A 13,533-nucleotide genomic window follows, 5' to 3' on the forward strand; every position below is an offset into this window, starting at 1 on the left:
TCCTCAAAAAAGCTTTGAAGTTAGTTAAGTGATTTGATTTGACTGATTAGGAGGTTTAACCCGCTGACGCTATACCAGCGATGAGGCGCGCCATAGTGGAGGGCTCCGGATTCATTTTGACCACTAGGTATTTTTAAAGTGTGCGCCGAAATCTCAAACACACAGCAGCTTTTGCTTTTCACCTCCATTATCGCCCCTTCGCTTTTTGCCTCGCTTTTCAACTCAAGTTAGCTAAGTACTCTAGGTCTAACCAAGAGTCTCACTAACCCCTTTTTGATCAAGTTACTTGAGATGATCAAAGTTACCGGCATTCTGGGCGGAAGAGAAGTGACCCCAAGGTCATCAAGGCACACCACAACTTGAAGCTCTCCAATCATTGCCCTGGGAAAAAAAAAAGAAAAGAAAAAAAAAACAGAAGAAGAACCCTCATGAGCAACAACACGAAGACATCGAAGTGTATTTTCTAAAGCAATAATAAAATTCCCTGAATTGGTCCACAAACTTTGCCACTGTGAAGCAGTTTCGTGATAACAAGCAAGTTCATATCAAGCAGAGAATTAATGTGATGGAGCCACGTGGACAGCACGTCACAGCCATTGTAGATTGAGTTGTACATACACTCAAACCTCATTATAACGAAGTTGAAGGGGAGCCGTAATTATTTCATGACATCTGTATTTCGTCATATCAATTATAGCAGTTTGCGGCAAAGCGTGATCAGTTGGGTGCACAACTATAAGCATGCAAAGAAGGAAAGCACAGTCACAGCGGAGTGAGTAAGCCGTTTGACTCTTGGGTTGACTAAGACTAATATAGTTTGTTATATTTATTGGCCGGTCAATGTTACTTCGTTACAACGAGGTTTCGAATGGATGGTTATCTATGGAAACTTCAAGGGAAATTTCATTTACTTCGTTACACTAGAAGATGAACTGCCCGATGAGAGCGAGCGACCGCGACAATGTTGATTGGCTCCCACTGTGGCACGATATAGTGGAACACCTTCGTGTGCGTGCCCGCGCCAGCTGCGACCAGCGAGCGCCAACAATCTATTTATAAGCTCCAGCAGTCAACACTTTATCCCTGGACAATCCCCCCCAAGCGGGTACGAGCCAAACACTTCAAGGGCATCACCATCATAATCATTATCGTGATTAGAGCACGTAGATAACGTTGGCTTTGCCGCAAGGCGTTTCGGCTTACGCCACCACCAACGGCGCAAGTCAGCCAATACAAGCTTCGCTTTAAAAAGAAGAGAAGTCACTTACCCTCTGGGGTCTATGACAGAAACCTTGGTTGTCTGCATTCGCCTCTGACCAACCACTCCACTGTCTTTCTGCAGGTTAAAAAGAGCAAAACAATCACAGTGCGCAGAGCCAGATTCTAATCTGTCATAAAGCAAATACAAGACTTTTTTTCCAGCTTTTATGCATTCACAATAATTTATATCAGATGAACTTTGAACAGCGAAATTAGCTTCCTTTTCTTCCCTGTTGCCTCCTCAACAAAGCAAAATAAAGTTACTTATAGTACAAGTTCACTGTGAATACGAGATGAAATCAAAGTTTTTATAGCTTCCCATACAGCAAACACCTTATACACGAGGCAGGAGTGCATGCAAGTTTAATCGAAAAAGAAAAAAATTAAGTGCTAAGACTTGAGGATCGAGCAAATAAAAAAATCCAGCGATCTCAAAAACTTTCTAGATTATCTGCTACAGCTGAACAGTAAGAGTGCCGTGCCCCAGAGGCATATTTGTTTACAATTTCAAAGGTTCCTCCACTAATGGGGTGCAGGCAAGCTGTTCAAAGAGAAAGTCCTGAATACAAGAGGGACGCGCCAACTAACCAGAAGGGTGGATGCCGGGCACCGCAGGACATCTCCCAGGAAGACCTCGGCCGTTGCAAACAGCCTGTCGCTATTTTCGCTTCTGCTGAAGATTTCCACTGTAAGTGGAAGCCTGTGAAAGAAGAAAAGAAAATCAGCAAATTTCGGGGTTAGACACATAGGCCTAAGGGCTAAAAAAACTTGCATACTTAACGGTGCTCTTAAAGCTGAAAGCTGCCGCAGAAAAAGAAAAAAAAAAGAGACAGATGTAAAGATGAAGGGATTAGTATAAAAATAACAAAGGAAGCTTTAGCTTCCATAACACTGCCAAGACACTGCTGTGTTAGGTTTTTCTTAGAAACATCCCAGCAGTGGTACCTTTAAGATATTTCAGTAGGTACGGAATCTTTGACATGGTCGTACTGACAACATTGGCATTTTCAGCGTCTTTACACGAAAGGATGCATGTAAAGCCACCTTGGGCAGTAACTAGTTACTAGTAACGCTCTACCGGTAACTAGTTACTTTTTTCAGCAACTTGTAACTGTAACTAGTTATTTTTAAGTTAGAGGAACTTGTAACTGTAACAGTTACTTTTTTTCAGAGTAACTGTAACAGGAAATGCCTTTACAGGTACTTTTTTTTTATATAGAAAACTATCCGTTAGGTACACTCATTTAAGGCCGACGTACAGATTGCGCTTGCTCCTTTTTCGGACTTTTTTTCTCTCTCCACCTTTCACTTTTCCACAGCACGCCTGCTTTCGCAGTTTAGGAAAGAAGGTCGCTACGAGGATGGATTATCTTTCCTGCAGAAGACCGAGGTCAGAGGTCGGTCTCAGAGGGGATGTCTAAAACTATTTTTTTGTCTTGAGCGAGCAAAAACAAGAAAAAAAAACTGGAAAGTAGACCTCTGAAAAGAGGGAAGCTCTCGGTGCTAACTTTGAGAAAGAACTCATGCTAGGTAAGAGTGAGTTTTGCAAAAATATTCCCCGACACCAAGTTGGCGGGGGGAATAAGCAAAAGAGGCCGATGTAACCAAATGAGGCGTGCAGAACGATTGTTGGTGTTGGGCTTGAGTGCGCCCCTGTTAGGTTCCCTTCGTCTGGGGTTTTACCACGTGCACTTTTGACTACCTGCGCTCCTTCGTACATTTACATTAAATAAACTCTATCATTTGTTTTGCGATCTACTATTATTTAGTTTTATACAGTAACAGAAAAGTAACGACATTATTTTTCCACAGTAACTGTAAAAAGTTACTTTTAAACATTCTGTAACTGAATGTAAGAGTTACTTTTTTGGCTTTGGTAACTGTAACTGTAACATTCAGTTTTTGCTGGTAATGTGCCCATGACTGATGTATAAAGGATGGTCTGCTAAGCGCATGCTTTTATTTACTACTAGTTGCCAAGGAAATTTATTTAATTTTTATTTTAAGTTTTATTTACTTTTCAAAAAGTGTCGTCTATGCCCCTCGGTCAAGCGTGAGAAGCCTCTCAACTTACTGCTGGAACGCAGCCGTGACCATCTTTTGCGATGCAGCGAAGTTGTATGTGTTGAAGCCCCCCAGAATGGTTGCCGGCAACCCGGGATTCACCACGGTCCACTGCTGTGACTGGAACGGGGTAATCGTGCCTAGGAAATGGTAGTGATACCTGCAAGCAAGGCAGTCACTGTCATCATCATCATCATCATCAAAATTTGGGGGCTTAAAGGGGCCATGCAGACAAAATAAAAGTCAGTTTTATTTGAAAAATAGTGCCCCCAATGCTTGTCCAACACCAAGTGATGCTTTATTCATTACGAAATCAAACAATTTAAGCCATAATTTTGATTCTCCCGCTGAATCGTGTGTTTTGTGACGTCTGCAATGACGTATCCAGGGCAAATACTGAAGCAAACGTAATTATGTGGACTACGGATACAGTGAACAGCGGAATGCCTTATTCGCTGTTCCTAGATGGCGCCACCATACCACTCGGGACCGCTGCCCACCCTTGCTTTGACCGGATTTGTGCCTGAATAATGCTTGTTACGGTTAATAGTACTCGTCTCATGAAACATTGGGTATGCTCAACAAACAGTCACAGAAGACAATGTCGCTTATGCCAGTTGGCCAGTGTAAGCACAAAGTGCAGGACGGCTGTGCAGCTATAACCAGCATTGTGCGTGCAGTATGCACTAGTGCTTCTATTTTTACGTGCACGTTCGTAACTTCCACTGTAAACCCCACAATTCTTACTGCTATAAGATTAAACTTGAGCGCAAATAGCTCGTTCTGCAAGCTTATAACCCGTTTAACTTGTGTTGGATTTTGCCGGCCGCAGACAATCGCACAGCTGTACATAATACGTCATAGGTTCTAGTGCAAAAAATGACCTTATTTGAGTGAATTTTGCGTTAAAAGTGGTGTGAGTGTTATTCCAAGATGGCAATCTTTCGAATAAACCAAACGCATTTTATGTGCATGGCCCCTTTAACACGGCGAAGCTGCACCTGTGCTATGAGCCGCTTAATAGCGGAGCACTGCAGATCAATAGCGGAGCGCTGCAATTTAGACCACCTGAGGATTTCTATTCATGCACGGGAATCTCAACACGAGCATTTTCGTTTTTCACCTCCACCACAAAAAAATTGACGAAGCTTGCACTAAGTCGCACAAGGCTTGAACCATAGTGAAGCTGGAGGAATTCTATCTATGTAAGCACTGAAGGACACAACCACCACGCATTGCATTAGGTTTGAAATTGTGTTTTTACATGTTCTGTCATCACTTTTCACTGTGGTAGTAGTAGTAGTAGTCATTGTCATATCCATCTATGTCATAGTCTTCCTCATGCATGACTGGCGGGCCCGGATCATTTTGTCCACAGGCTTTCACATTTTTCCCAAAATGGAACACATCAGCGAGTGCTTTGTAATAAGCAGCAACCAGCTTCACGAACTGGGCATCTCTAGTTCATGCATTTTTGTGTTCCTCCCTTGAGGCGTGGACACACGTGAATGGCTTTTTTTGGTATTTTTTTTGCGAGCACCATGCACAAGCCTGGACGATGCCAAGCACTCCTTATGCAGCGCGCGCTCACGACCGTGGTAAATTTCAGGAGTAACTATGAATAACATTTTTGATGACGCCACACAGCGCACACATTACGGCCAGCAACAACAGCTTCGCTGCTAAAATGGCTGCTGTGGCCAGGACCCAACTCACATCCTTGCGATTCACTGCACAATGCTTAGCCACTGAGCCACTGCTACAGGTGTCCCAATCACCATCATCATCAACTCGCTGGCATATATTGTTCACTACAAGACAAAAGCATAGGTCATATACCTCCAACTGCCTCTATGTGGCATTATCCGAATCCACCCTTTCCACCCAAATTTTTGTACGCCACTTGTCCACCGAGATTTCTGTGCAGGCAAGGAGGGACCTCACCTGACGTAGCACTCCATTTGCCTACTGCGAGGAGTCGAGAGGACTTCCAGGCTCCTGATGTCCAGCATGAGAGAGAAACGACGAAATTGCTCCTCATCTGCGTCATCCGTCAGGTCTATCACTTGTGGCTGCTGTTTTTTCTTCGCAGTGTCCTGGGACGGCCGAAGGTCGGCACCTGATCCAGAGATGCAAAACCAACTCAGACGGGCAGCAAGCAGAAAAATGGCCAAAAAACTTCCAGTCACCCCTGGAAGAATAAGGATGCAATGCAGTAATACAAGACCAAGCTGCTAAAGAAAGCATTACTACACAAACATGAGCAAATCCACCGTTGAGTTTTTTCTAAAGGTCCACTTCATGCATGACAGGCTACATTTAACCAAAAAAAAAAGAGGGGTGGTAGGGAGGTGTACGAAAATGAAACCTGAATAGAAATTCAAAAGCCCCTAGCTTTTCTGGCTTCTCTGAGCTGATGGGTCAGTATGCTTGGATGTGGTTTGTTTGAGGAGGAGGAACATAAATTTGTTGCTCATACTGAACAAAGACACGCATGTAAACAGAACATAAATGCACCCACAAAAGCGCTAAATTCTGCAAAACCACTTTAGTGATATCTTTAGCAACCCACCCCGCTCAAAAGTGAAGGACTAATTCATTGTGCGTGCCTTTCCACTGCGCACTTGTTGATGCTGCTGTGGCAGCGCCAGCCATGCAACGACAAAGAGAAGGTGATAGCTACAATGCTACAAGTTTCCCGCAGGGCTGAATACGTGTGCCTCCCATTCTATGAGCTTAAACACCAAGAACGCAAAATAATACACCACCAGCTATCACTTGTGGTTTCTTGTTGCGTTTTGCCACAGGACATGCGAGTACATAGCCTAATATGTTTCACTGTTGAAAACTGGGCAGCACATTCAAGCAGCACGCACGGGTCACAATAATTTGCATGAAGTTGGCTACAAGGAGATAAAGAGAGAGCGAATGACCACATTTATTGCATTATGTTAACTTGATTTTCATTACCTACAGAAAAACGAAGAACGGCACCGTTTGGTTGTACATGGCAACTTCGTACATGAACGGCACGGCATGGCACAGCGGATACTTTCAAGCATTTCACGTGCCGACAGGGGACTTTTAATTGCCCGCTGAGCGAAAAAGACAGCATCCGTAACAGAAAAACAGCTCCTTTGGAGGTGTTCCATTGCCCGAGGTGTTCTATATCATCAGGAGTTCCCGCAAGCTTGAGTAAAAGGAGTTCCATGGTGCAAGCTTGAGTAAAAAAGCCAGCATACGGCACTGGCATCCCCAATAGAAAAACAGCTAACTGAAAGTAGATACATTTCACAGCATTTGGGAAGTTGTAAAAGGGTAAATAAGGTATTTTGCTAGAAAGAAAAGGGAGCGACTTGGCCGCTTGTGTTAGTAACTGCAAGCTGTGACTGAAATTGAAAAGGGTGGTGCAGGCAGTGCATCACCCTTTGGAAAGCAAGGACGGGAGGGCTGCTTCAACTCATTCAACTACTCCTGTGGCTCGATGTAACAGCTGCACATAAAGCCACCAAGAGCAGTGATGGCAGAAAAAGTGGAACACCAAGTAAGAGGGCGCAAAGGGGACAAGGGCTGCTTTGCTTAGGATTTTAAAAATAAGGACCCGTGCACTAACCACTCCGTTGTCCTGCGTATGGGTCTCCAGTGTGGTGGTGGCTGGCAGCAGTTGCACCAGGGGGTCTGCAGTTCTCAGCACGCCCCAGTTTCTGCGGGGGTGAGAAGTCGAGCTGTTTGCGAGGCTGCCGAACGGGGGATCTTCGCTCGGGAGACCTCTCGGGGGGCCTCCGGGTTGGCGTTGGCGGCCGTGCTTCACGACCCTGCGACCGCTGCCGAACGGGGGATCTCCTGTCTGGGGAATTCCTCCTCTCGGGAGGCCTCCGGGTTGGTGTGGGTGGCCGTGCCTCCCGGCTCTGCGACCGCTGTGGCCGGGAGGGTTCTTCCTCCCTCCTCTCGGGCGGCACGGGAGGTGGGGGTGCAGCGCGATGCTCGGGTGATTCATGACCTCTCCTGCCATCGCTCTCATCTATGGCAGGCTCGGTTGCCTGGGAGAGCAATGAGGGGGACAAGACTTCCGTAGTAAAGTGGCTAGTTGGCCAAGTTGGTACGGGTTCATGGTGTGTCACAGTGCAAATGACCAGGCACGAAAGAAAGGAACACAGGACGAGCGCCGTCCTGTGTTCCTTTCTTTTGTGCTTGGTCATTTGCACTGTGACATACCATGAAGACTTCTGTACTTACACTGGAAGGGTGCCCCTTTCCCAGTAGAGTGCATTGGGTTACGGAAACGTACTCAAGTTCCTAATCTGTACCGATGTCATATTATTCTTCTGTTCAACCGAGCACTGTAAGCGGTAGAGCAGATTCCTCTCTATGGACAATCACTGCAGGTTTTTATGCATGTCCTGTGCCTACCTCGCATAGCTTTGCCTCATACCGCTGGAAAAAGTTACTCGCTTCCTCATTCTACAGAATGCTTTTTAATAAACCTTTGCCTGGCAACCACAAGTGTTTTTTTAAACTAAGAATGCTTTTCCGTGAAATCTCGTTACTGGGGAACACACAAGGCAAAGGTCAAACAGGGTAGGAACAAGCCAGGGAGCCATTTTAAACACAAAATCAAGCTGTATTACCTTTGTGTTTAGTTACAAAAACAATAAGACAAAAACGATATGAATGGGGCTGGTTGCCTGCTAAAGATGCATCATGAACAGGGGACTAGCAGGGGTGGTGTACAGGGTGTTACAAATTTAACTGGAACACTTTCAAAATTTTTCCTGAGTGAATTGCAGCTTGGTTCGTGTTCAAACTTCGCACCTTCAATCATCACAACAGCTTAAATGGAGGTAATTCGTCAGACAGAATTTTGGAAAACCAAAAAGTTAAAAAAGTTTACATAAAAAACAATTCACAAAGCTGTTCTAACAACATCAAAAATATGCATCTTACACATCTCGCCAACAAACTGAAGACTAAACAAAAAAGTCAGTGAAAAAATGTTGGAAATGCAAAGAAAAAAATCATGTAAACAAACACCAACTCTGCGGTACGCCTTGCATCTTCAAAAAAAATAAAAAACCACAAATAGCAAAGTGAGGTTACTACATTATTGGTGAAAGGAATAAAAAAAAACACAAACCGAATAAAATAATCCAACATCTTTCGCTACTCACAGCCATATTTGGCTGTAAGAAATTCACACTCTAGACAAGCGGCACGAGAACACTGCACATTAGTAGACAATTTTTTGGATTTCCGCAGATTCTTTCAGTTTTTAAGCGAACCTTCAGTGTTTTCACTGATGAAGTCTCTAACGCGAAAACGCCCTGCAGGAAAGCAGACTTCCTCTGTTGATGATGATGAATGATCGTGGGTGAAGTGAAAAAAAAAAAAAAAAAAAAAAAAAAACGCTTCACTGGTCGGAATCAAACCTGGGATCCTTGCATTATGAAGCCGGCATCTATCCGACAGCTCCATTTAGACATGGCCGAAGCAGCTTGGAAAACTCAGACGACAACCAAAGAACCCGTCACGAGAAAGCTTCGTGTTCAGCCATCGTCGTCGTTGTACGGAAGGGCGCACGATTTTTTTGTCCATATTTTCTTCCCCAAAAGCTTCATAAAAGTGGTTTTGATGGTTAATTTTTCTCTAAGGTCGGTTTATTAAATACAGTGTTATTATTATTTCTTGTGTGGTGGAAAAATAGGAAGTGTCCCAACAGGCAACCTACAGGTTAATTTCAAGATAGCAGAATTTGTTCGTGAAACCTGGGAATTCACAAGACTCCAACCTGTAAAATCAAGCTTCACTTGCATTCATGTTGCTTACTCGCCAGCCTACAAGTTCGGTAAGCTTGTGCGAGCAAGGCAACAAAAGAAGTGGAAGGAAGGACAAAGCTAGGTGAAGCACATGCAGAGATCTGGGGCTTGTAGGCAAAAAGTGGTGCACCAGATCTCTCTTTCACGTGGAAATGCATACTAGCTTGTAGTAAAACATGCCCAAACCATAGGCTTTGTTTCAGAACACCAGTGTGCCTGCGATCACGCACACATTCCTGGAAACATGCAGTTGCACACCTCACTTTGAACACATTTCAACTGTTACGTATAGAAGGAAGAGACCGAAAAATATTATAAGAAATATGCGAGGCATATCACATCTGGAAAAAATGAGTGCGTGAGCACTGCTTTTCAGGGTCAGCCAGGAGCCCAATCTGAAACCTACATCAAAAAGTATGAGGCTCTTGGTGATGCCTAACTCATCCATAACAATATTATTATATAACTGATAATTGTTACAACCGGTATTAGGTAATTTTCGGAGAATTTAATGGTACAGTAAAATCTCGTTACAAGAGACACTCAAGGGAACCAAAACACGTGTCTCTTGTAACCGAGGTCTCTTGTATGCAATGTTGCTAACATGGCGAACATAGGCAAACCAACCAAACCGCTTTCATTTAAATGTCTCTTATAACCAAGTGTCTCTTGTAACAGTGTCTCTTGTAACGAGGTTTTACTGTATTTACCAGCATCTTTTTGTTTCCAGCGAAGTTAATAAAATCGCACATAAAGGAATCTGCGCAAAGAGACAGATAATTCTAATGGCATAATGCACCAGATTTCTTCGCAAAACTGTAAAGTTATTCAAACGAATAAGTTTTCATTCACGAAGATGCAACTTTTTTTTTTTTAATGTTGTCACTCGCATATATGCCCAAAAAGTTTGCTTTTTTTAGTAGAAGTGAGCATAGTGGCACAAACACAAATAAAGTGAACATAGTGGCGATACTCATGGCTGCAGCAAATTACAGCGCACACCGAGGAAAACAAGCCCAAATTCGCAACAACAAACTACTGCTGCCGCTCTGACTAAGCAGGTCGTGTGCCAATTGACCAAGCCCAATGCCCAGAAAAGGCCAACAGTTTCCAGATAGGAGGAAGCCTCTGAATAACCTCCTTGACTTTTCTCCTTTAAATGACTGGAGCATTTCACATTACTGAAGAGTTTTTTTTTAATGTCAGCAATTAACAGTAACCCGAATGATAAGCTTCATTTGACTACAATAATGTAGTGGTGAGGCTTTCTTTTCACCTACAAGGTGTTCGAAAGGCGCTCTCTCTCGTTGCCCCTTTTATCTCCTTGGCCGCAAAAGATAAGAGGGGCAGCCCCAAGGTCTCCCTTCACAGCCAGAGTGGCTGCGTAGAAGGCAGCAGTCATTAACTTTTTCTGACTGCGGGTGAGATAGAAGATGTGCAGATAGTGAGCTAATGAGCACAAAGCAGTAAGACTTCTTTGTGTCATGCACATTATGTGCCTGTGACAATGGCAAGACAACGCATCTCTCGCATACGTCTCTGAAGAATGGGCTCGATACTGTCAGGCTCAAATTTTAGAACCAAGAATGAGAAAAATCAGATTTGTAATAAGCAATTCATTTTTACCATATGACATACGGCATAGTTGATGGCCATTTCTACGTTTGGCCATCTTTAAATTTGGCTGCTCATTTCTTTATTCAGTATATTATTCTAACCGGTGTCATAATAATTGAGTTGTGTATTCAAGTAAATTGATAGATAAGCATGTAGAAGCTCATTATAAATGTACAAAGGCTTGTGGTGTATACCTATCTGAAGATTAGGATATTAATATTACCGTATCGTGTATCATTTTTTAAGAAAAAAAAACAGTCGTTAGCCTGTACTACATCCCACTCACGTTATTTCGAACAGCTAAAACAGGCATTACCAACAGAGCACCAGGTTTGAGTGCTTCCCACTTGCGAGAAGCCTCAGGTCCCAAGAATCTTAAAGAACTGCTAGCCACACTTCAAGATCACGTTTAGTTCTCAAGCTCAAGTTTGTTGTACGAGAAGTAAATACATCCGCTAGGAAGTATACAGGTGGGACCCTTGAGCTCAGGAATAAGTTGTAAAAGGGGTCCCTACGATGTATGAGGTATTATTTTTGAGCATTTATAAACAAAACATTCATTCTCCTCCTACAGACAATTGTTACAAAGTCTTATAGAATAAATGCATAAGAACACAACACTTCACCACAATGCTCACCCCATTTCTCTACTGTTTAACAGCCATCAGAGCATGCTGCAATCAAGCAGACCTGCATCCAGTGGGATGTTTTCAAGCAACCTGAGAGTGTTTGCCCTCAAGATTCCCCTGGTTATTTTGGTTTTCAACTGTCCCCGCAAATAGATAAGCGGGGGACGCAAACAGTCGGCTCACCGGTGCTTCGGAAATCTCAACTTTCAAGCCAACTATGGGCCTGTACTCAGGGGGTGTGCTGTTCACCAACGCTTCATTGCGGGGCACAGGGTGCAGCTGCAAAGAAGAAGAATGGAAGGATCGGGACGAGTTATATTAGCATCTCGCCTACGCGACTTAACTTTTACGCTCAGTTCGAATAGCTGGGAGCTTTTTATATGCAGTGACGGTCATCTACCCAACTGCCTATTTCGCCTGCATTAAAAAATCTGACCATGGCAAATGGAGATTTAACCTACAAACCCGAGCTCAGCACCAGAGTGGCTCATCCGCTAAACCACTGTGATAAATGAAAGACAATACCAAGATACACAAGGACCAGGAAAACAACTAGGCAAATATTTTGAGGGCCTCAGCTTTCCCACACAGGTATAGGTAATTGGCATTTGTATATGCAGTTTTGCTTCACAGCAACCAAATCAAACAGCTCCGATGTTTTATTTTTTCTTCATTACAACTATTATGTTTGCTCTGACCACAAGTTCTCCTTGCCAATGTTCTCTGTGGGCAAAATGGTGTGAAAAGCTTCAAACATGCTGGCACATGCTGGCAAAGGACACTAGCACTAACTTCAATTTGTAACTACAAGGTACAAGCAAGGGCTCTGCATGCTCTAAATGCACCCATGTCTGCAGTCTAACTGATCAAGTCTCTACCAACTGAAGGGGAGCACGTAAATGCACAAACAAAAAAATCTCCGCAGAGTGTCATGGACGCCAAGACTTGCCTGAAACAAGCCCTCCACCGAGACAGAAAACCTGGGCGAGCTGGCTGAAAAATCCCCAAGTGGTATCTCAGTCTCTCCAATGACTGCAGTGCGAGATGAGAGCTGGACCTGAAAATGACCACCAAATTAGCACTTCGTGAAACTGAGGACCAAAAAAACTTCATCGCCTAAACCCTCGTCGCCGGTGGCTGGGTACTCCAGGAGGTTACTCCAGGAAGACGGTGAACCTAACTCAAGGGTGGAGAATGCTTGATGCATTCCTCTTTACTGATGCCAAAGTCAGCCAAGTGCAATGCAAAATAAATGCTTGCTACAGTAAATTTTTTCGTCCGTCAATAGTTTGCCTGTCTTTCCGGCCAGCTCTGTTGACCTATTAAAATTTTAGAATTAATTCTCGGTAAGCCCGCCTTTTTAATGGCATGAGGCCAACTAAGGGCAAACAGTGCCAATGGTTGGCATGCAGTAAAATCAGGGAGTCAATAGTACAAGTAAAAGTGTTCAAAATGCAAAGATGGCTGATGTGTAGGGCCAGGTATAACTGTTTAACTCTTTCATTACTGTGTCTATTCACAATCATTCAATTTGAACAATACCTTGGGAGCCCCTTTACATAGCATTCCAGGCATTTTTGGAACAAGTAAAACTATTTGGAGTTAGCTCACAAAATGCCCTTTCAAAATCAGTTTTTTTCATTTTTACAACAAAACTAATTTTTGACACGCATTTGCATCACCTGGGTTTGTAAAAGGGACATGGTAATCGTACATCACTGCTACCAAAAAAGAAGGCATGCTGCTTTTAATTACTCTGCATCAGTGTTTGGTTTTTGTTATCAGGGCACGAATGGTGATTCAAAGGATGATTTTCAATCATCAGGCTTGCACTCTGACAGTAATAATCCCTAACATCGGCTGAAAATGTCAAGCAGTGCATATTTTACAAAGATACTTCATGATTTTAGGCAGTTTCATCGCCTTTGCGCACATTAGTTTAGGTCGTGTTGTAGTTCTACCACAGGACCATTCGCAAATAGTTTACAACAGTTTCGGTTTCGTTTATGCATCGCGAAATTCATATTTGGCGCTACTACGCAGTTACATAACTTCAAGCCCATCTGCCATGGCGCCTTCAGCACCTACTACTGATACTCGAAAAATGCACGTCGCTCGTGATTTCATCCCACCCTAACCAAATTTCTGCA

At 43.5% G+C, this 13,533-nt stretch overlaps 1 protein-coding gene across 2 annotated transcripts in view; it reads right to left on the reverse strand.

Moving 5' to 3' along the window:
- Positions 1-13,533, reverse strand: part of LOC144169556 (centrosomal protein of 120 kDa-like) — a 32,548-nt gene that overhangs the window by 14,511 nt on the left and 4,504 nt on the right. For both annotated transcript variants that reach the window (XM_077698781.1, XM_077698780.1), the window contains exons 5-12: positions 12,333-12,440; positions 11,567-11,662; positions 6,938-7,364; positions 5,269-5,443; positions 3,335-3,484; positions 1,849-1,960; positions 1,269-1,336; positions 306-381 (exon numbers count right to left, since the gene is read on the reverse strand). In XM_077698781.1, coding sequence (XP_077554907.1) covers positions 306-381; positions 1,269-1,336; positions 1,849-1,960; positions 3,335-3,484; positions 5,269-5,443; positions 6,938-7,364; positions 11,567-11,662; positions 12,333-12,440 — 1,212 coding nt within the window. The remainder of the gene's footprint in view (positions 1-305; positions 382-1,268; positions 1,337-1,848; positions 1,961-3,334; positions 3,485-5,268; positions 5,444-6,937; positions 7,365-11,566; positions 11,663-12,332; positions 12,441-13,533) is intronic.

The sequence above is a fragment of the Haemaphysalis longicornis genome, unplaced genomic scaffold (assembly GCF_048455015.1).
Source record: "Haemaphysalis longicornis isolate Haplotype H1 unplaced genomic scaffold, Haemaphysalis longicornis Haplotype H1 scaffold_2, whole genome shotgun sequence".
Taxonomy (NCBI): domain Eukaryota; kingdom Metazoa; phylum Arthropoda; class Arachnida; order Ixodida; family Ixodidae; genus Haemaphysalis; species Haemaphysalis longicornis.